General features: G+C 39.4%; 1 protein-coding gene across 1 annotated transcript; it reads left to right on the top strand.

The window, feature by feature from the left end:
• The first annotated feature begins 272 nt into the window (after positions 1-272).
• tmem81 (transmembrane protein 81) lies at positions 273-4,809 on the top strand. Its single transcript, XM_057829856.1, has 5 exons — positions 273-1,305; positions 3,549-3,664; positions 3,745-3,932; positions 4,228-4,373; positions 4,717-4,809. Exons 1-4 carry the CDS (start codon positions 935-937, stop codon positions 4,354-4,356), a joined length of 804 nt encoding a protein of 267 aa, XP_057685839.1. The 5' UTR covers positions 273-934; the 3' UTR covers positions 4,357-4,373; positions 4,717-4,809.
• Positions 4,810-6,083: the final 1,274 nt, after the last annotated feature.

Below are 6,083 nucleotides of genomic sequence, written 5' to 3'. Positions count from 1 at the left end.
ATGAAAGATCAAGGATGATAGAAATCAGAATATTTAATATTTTGTTTTACATATAAATAATGATTTTTAAAACTTTAATATACTTACCTTCTTGCTTTTCTAAAAAGAAATTGAGATAAATAATGAAATAAATAATGAAAAATAAATAAATAAAAAGTAAAAAAAAAACATTTAAAATTAAAAATGGAAAAAAATAAATTACAAATATTGTTTAACCTCTTTGTTTTATTTTTTAATATTGCAAATATAGCTATTAAGATGGTCAGAAAGAGTATTAGAACAATATTTTGGTCAATATCTTTAAGCGATCCAGTGACTATTAAAATGGTCATTGATTATTTATCGATTAATTGTGGCAACCCTAGTAGCAGGTAGTACGGCCCTCTGGAGGAAACTGTACAACCCTCAACGCAGTTCCTCATCACATTGACTAAAACTCCCTAGCTTTTTAGCATAGTATCTGAAAAAAAAAAAAAAAAAAAAAATTAAATCAGTCAGTCCTGTCCAGTTGCTTTCACACGGGGAATGGGAATCTGAGTGTCTTTATAGACTGAAATCGAAACGGCCTGAAATCTGCACGACATGTTGTAATTCATTCCTATGTAGTCATGAGTTAACTTGAATTTGTCAAGTGCCCCCCATAGACTCATGACAACTATAAAAAAGAATTGCTACTATTTCAGCAAAAAAGTATTGTTTTTCTGTGGTGCCAGGCAATCAAAAAGGTTACAGTTACAATTGTTTCCCACTTTTCACTTTTGTACATTTTAATTTACACTTCTTAATTACAGTATTGAACCAGTATTGCTCTGCACAGGCATCTGTACTTTTACTGTAGTGTAGAGTTTGAATACTTTTGCAACTTCTGGTTGTAACATTTTTTTTTTTCAGCAAAAGCTTGTGTGCTTTCAGTTACAGGAAATTCCTCAAAGTAATGGATCAAATGCTGGTGGCCCTTTTTTTCCTCATCCACCACCAACTTAGCTCTGCTAACACGGTGCAGGTGCAGGTGGAGGTGGTCACTAAGAGCACACAATGCAGTGTCACTTGTGGCCTGGGCGTCAAAATGCAAACAGTTTGCAAGGTGAAAGACAGCCAGAAGGCCCTGGAGGAAAGTAAAACGAAATCCACAGGAAACGCTGTTGCAGAGTCAAATTTGGAAGTAGAAGATTGTCGAGATGAGAAAGTCAGTTGTCAAGAGTCGTGGCAGTGTGGAATCAAGACTTTCACCAAGACAACAGGAGAGAGGCTTGAGATTGACTGTCTGTCGAAGACCCCGAAATTAGTGAAGAAATTCGCCTGGAGGTGAGCAGTGATTCCGGTTTATTTGTTATGACAGATCATCTGAGGTTCTACAAGAAAAGGTAATATTTTGCCTAATTGTTCCAAAAATTAAATTATTTACAACAAGACACTACACTCAATGCCAATACTGTACATTATATGGACAGGCCATGGCATGAGGTACAACTAACCAACATTTTCACATTAAATGCTCCTATTTTACATCACATACTCACACGAAGAGTATAAAAAAATGTATGTGATTGCAAGTAGCAGCGATGAAAAGTGCCCCACTGAAAGTAACAAAGTGAGATGAAAAGTGCGTAGCTGGGGACAATAATGGGAGTCTGAGCTCTTAATAATGCCTATAGCCATACTTAAATATACAAATTCAGGTTATTTATCAAGTCCCTATCGCAGGGTTTCTCTCAGTGCTTTAGAAGCCTGGCAGACTGACAGGCTTTTCTTGCCCTCTAACCCCCGCCAGCCTAATGCAATGCTCCAAAAAAGTGTAAAAAAATAAAAAATAAAATAAAATAAAAAGTATGCATTTTAACCACGTCTGTTGATATGTTTCAATGCGCAATGAGGACGTCTAATGGTCGATATGTGAACAAACCTGTCATAGATCTCTCAATTTGCATTGAAAAACCTTGTAATTTTGTTTCAATATGTGAACAGACATGTCACAGCTCTCTGCATTTGCACTGAATTGCAGTGTAATTTTGTTTGTTAGTGAAACTGTATTTCAAGACACCTTAATATTTAAAGCTCTACAATTAACTCATTGACTGCGACTGACAGAACTAGACATAAAATATGTTTAAACGGGATGGCTAGCATTGAGTGATAATGTTTCACTGCCATTGACGGTAATAGATATCCAATCCAATTTGACTGGGGACCTGCGTGGCAGCACTGCCAGTCAAAATAGACTGGATGTCACTGTCAATAGCTGCCAATGAACTAAATATTGTTAATAAACGGCTTAAAATAACAGGTCATAATTTCAAAATTCCTGTAACTTAACATTTCTATTTATTGTAATTTTCTAACTATAAGGCTCACCTGACCATAGTAGAAGCCGCCACCCGTCAAATTTGACACAAAAATGGCATTTGTTCATAGATAAGCTGCATTGGACTATAAGCCGCAGTTGTCCTCACTGTATTATTGGATATTTAGGCCAAAAGATATTAACTGGTAACACATCATTTGACAGCGGCATCATAAGACAGTCATAAGACCAAATGTACCACCATGAAGCTTTGAACCAATTGGCTGCAAAGCTTCATTGCTTCAAGAAGCTTCATTTGGCCATCACTGCTCCCTTGGGGGAGACAGTCAACCTCTGCTGCCACTTGCAGTCAACACTGTTTTAATCAAACATGCCTCCTAGCATGCATTGCGGCGCTACAGATGTAATTAACAATCAAAATTCATGTTCTGTGCTAATTATTTCTTCAGTTAAGTTGTTGTTCAGTTAAGTTGTTTCATTAATTGCTAGTTATGGTATTTGGTAACACGTTGTTTTTGGGCAGAGGTGCCATAAGACACTATCATGAGCAGTAATGAATGATTATCACGGATGTCATTTAGTGTCATCCAGCATATGATCTCACTTTTGAATGGATGTAAAAGATCCGAGCTGGACATAAAAGGAGTTAGTTGATAGTCATCGTTGATTGTTAGTTGTCATCCAGCAGAATTTGCTGGATGACACTTAATGACATCTGTCATAAGCATTCAGTATTGCTTGTGATAGTGTCATGATATATTTATATTATAATTATAACAGTCTTATGATGTCGCTGTCAAATAAAGTGTTACCTATTAACCCAATAAATGAACAAATAAGCCGCACTGGACTATAAACCGGAGGATTCAAGATGAGGGAAAAAAGTAGCGCCTTATATTCCGAAAATTGTGCTATTGATTTTTTTTACCCTAAAATATGGTGGGGTGCTAGTGAGCTTCTCTACCACCAGGCTTTACAAGTTTTCTGGGGGAAATACTCATTTCACCATCCAATACACTCGACATAAATATAAGATCACACGTTGTTCTCAGGGTAACGCAAGAACTATAGTTTGTAGCTTTAATAACGGTCTGCAAGCGTCTAGTCACAGGTCTCATATGTTAAGCAGAATGCAAGTTTTTATTCCTAATGTAGTCAAGTGTGGGAGTGTTAAAAGAGCCACATTAGAATCTTTTAGAAGATTATCAAGCATGTCACTTTGCATTTTATATTGTTCTCACCTTAGGGTGTCATGGCGGCGAGCACCAGGTGTGATCAGTACTGACGATTCGCTCTTCAAACCCTGGCAGGCTCCGCATCTAGACCTGGTCATTCTGTATCCAATCGAGGAGAAGCATGCAGGTGAGCACGGTGTCACTACCCCCAAAACCTCTTGTGATTACATCAGCACATATCTTAATTTTTGCTTTTGTATCCACCAGGAACCTACCGCTGTGATGTACTGGATGCTAATTTCAGGAAAGTGAAAACGGAGTACTGGGGGGTGCGAGTGCTGCCAAAAGGGGTCCTGAATCTGGACTATGAACATGCTAAAAGTGTGTGGGAGTCACCTTGGACCTGGACGAATTTGTTAAACCCCTATGAGACTCAGATCATCTGGCTTTACATCGTAAGGTCCACTTTAACCACTAATGATTTAAGATCTTGGAGAGTGTCAGAGATATATATTTTTTATATAACCGATAATTCAAAAAAGCTTTTTAAAAGGTGGGGAAGATCTAAACGTGCTGCAAAGCAGGTGACAAATGCCAACAGCAGTAAAATCAGAAGTGCAGAAAAACATTTTTAAGGCAAAGACTTATGAGAATAGACAATTCATTTTCATATTGATATTATATTTCTATTGAGGCTCTCATAGTGCTTAATCAGATTCTTTCAATGTTGCTTATGTGCTTTGAAGACAGATCCTGACCATTCTGAGCCTTGTCGACATGGCAGTTGTGTTCTTCCTGGTGTTCAGGATGTGGAACAACAGCGGCTCATATAAGATACCTGAGGATGCAAACTGCCCTGAAAACATGTCAGAGCTGTGACAGCTACCAGTTAAGTGGTAAGAAGGTCAAAAATAAAATAAAAAACAAGCATACAAATCAACTAGCAGCTCGTGTTTATGAATTATACTACCATTATTGATAGCGATAATAGTATCGGACAGGGGCCCGATACTGCATTAAAATGCGGGCATCGGTATTGGCTAGTACTAAGAAATAATGTGCCGATTCTGAGCAATATATAAAAACGTTTTAATAATTTAGTGTTTATTGATTTATTTATTCATTTACTTACTCAGTCACTCAAAAATGCACATTGTGAAATCAAGTCTCAATACAACAACAAAAAAGAGAGTTGGTCGGCTCTACCAATGAGAAGTTCCTTTTTTTTTTTTTTTGCAGGAAGTTGGCAACACTAGGCGTTGGTACTGTATCTGCGTCTGCCGATACCACACAGCTGGACAGTTGAATTGGTATCAGGAGCCAGAAAATCGGTGCAATACTAAATTCCTGTCTTCATTCTTATAATGTACAGTTTAGTATGACATTTATAAACATCAATTATGGGAATGACTAACACGTGAGGCTTTAAATGATTGGCTTGAATCTTTTCAATGTTTGATTTCTCGCTTTTGATATTTTTTCCGATTTGTTGTTTTCAATGTTAAGGTGGCTCACCTGAAGTTCAAGCAAGGGCGTAGGTTTGCATAGGGACGGTAGGGACATATCACTACCAACTTTTCAGGATGCTTAAATTGTCCCCACCAACTTTTACGCAACCTTATTTGCATATATTTTGTCATATTTCTTCTGAATTAATATTGCTGCTTCGTGTGCATACGTTGTTTTACAGCTAAAATATTTTTCCTTAGGAGAGTGATAGTAGGACTAGCATACTGTAACTTGACACGATTGCAAACGGACTAGCTGACACTAACCCTTTGTCATTTATATCATTTAAAATGTAGCTACCTGGTGGATAACAATTGCCAGTATACCGAGCAAGTGACCCTCTTCATCCCTTTTTACTTGCCCTGCGCCTGTCTGGGGAACCAGCTCATCATTACACCCTCCCTCTTCTTTTCTCTCTCCCTGCACCGGCTGCACGTCAGAGCGGCTCCCGCTCCCCCTCTCACCATCGCCGGGGCCTGGGCTGCTGTTACCCGACGTGGCCGTTGCAGCCAGACTGCTGCTTGCGAAAATATTTGTCAACTTATGACATTTTAATGCTTTAATTTTTTTCTCCCTAACCTTCTCCGTGCCACCCTTCTCTTTTCTTTTTTTGCCACCACCATCCATATTGTGCATTGACACTCGTCGCTAGTTTGCTTCCACAAAGAACCAATGAAGGCTACTTTGTGCTTTCTTCGTTCTTCTATCAGACTGGCGATTCACAGCCAGGTGCATTGCTGCCACCTGTCCGATTGGATGCGAACTGTAGATAATCAGAGGCTGGGGGGGATGAAAACAGTGATGGATAATGAATGGCGGCCGCCGGCCGTCCAGAGCATCGGCGGTTCTGTGATCCTCCAGAACCCACAGATTACCAGTCCGCCCCTGGACTCACCGCTGTTCCAGCTATTGAGTCTGGCCACCATTCAGCGGATACAATTTCCAGGGCGGAGCAAGCCACAGCAAACAAACATCAGAGCGGACCAATCAGCGACGGGCAGACGTGACGTTAGTAAAACGACGAGGGCAGGGCGAGGGACTTGCGCGCGAAAGGAAACATACGAGGAGAGCGGAGTTTATTCAACATGGCTAGCGCG

Source organism: Corythoichthys intestinalis, chromosome 2, assembly GCF_030265065.1.
Source record: "Corythoichthys intestinalis isolate RoL2023-P3 chromosome 2, ASM3026506v1, whole genome shotgun sequence".
In the NCBI taxonomy this organism is placed as follows: Eukaryota; Metazoa; Chordata; class Actinopteri; order Syngnathiformes; family Syngnathidae; genus Corythoichthys; species Corythoichthys intestinalis.
Note: the sequence above shows the minus strand (reverse complement) of the source record. Positions and strands in the feature narration are given on the sequence as shown.

Excerpts from the sequence above, each read along its gene's own strand:
- tmem81 (XM_057829856.1), top strand. The coding sequence starts at position 935 with ATGGATCAAATGCTGGTGGCCCTTTTTTTCCTCATCCACCACCAACTT. Across the intron at positions 1,306-3,548 it reads GTGAAGAAATTCGCCTGGAG|GGTGTCATGGCGGCGAGCAC; the intron begins GTGAGCAGTGAT and ends TTCTCACCTTAG. Across the intron at positions 3,665-3,744 it reads AATCGAGGAGAAGCATGCAG|GAACCTACCGCTGTGATGTA; the intron begins GTGAGCACGGTG and ends TGTATCCACCAG.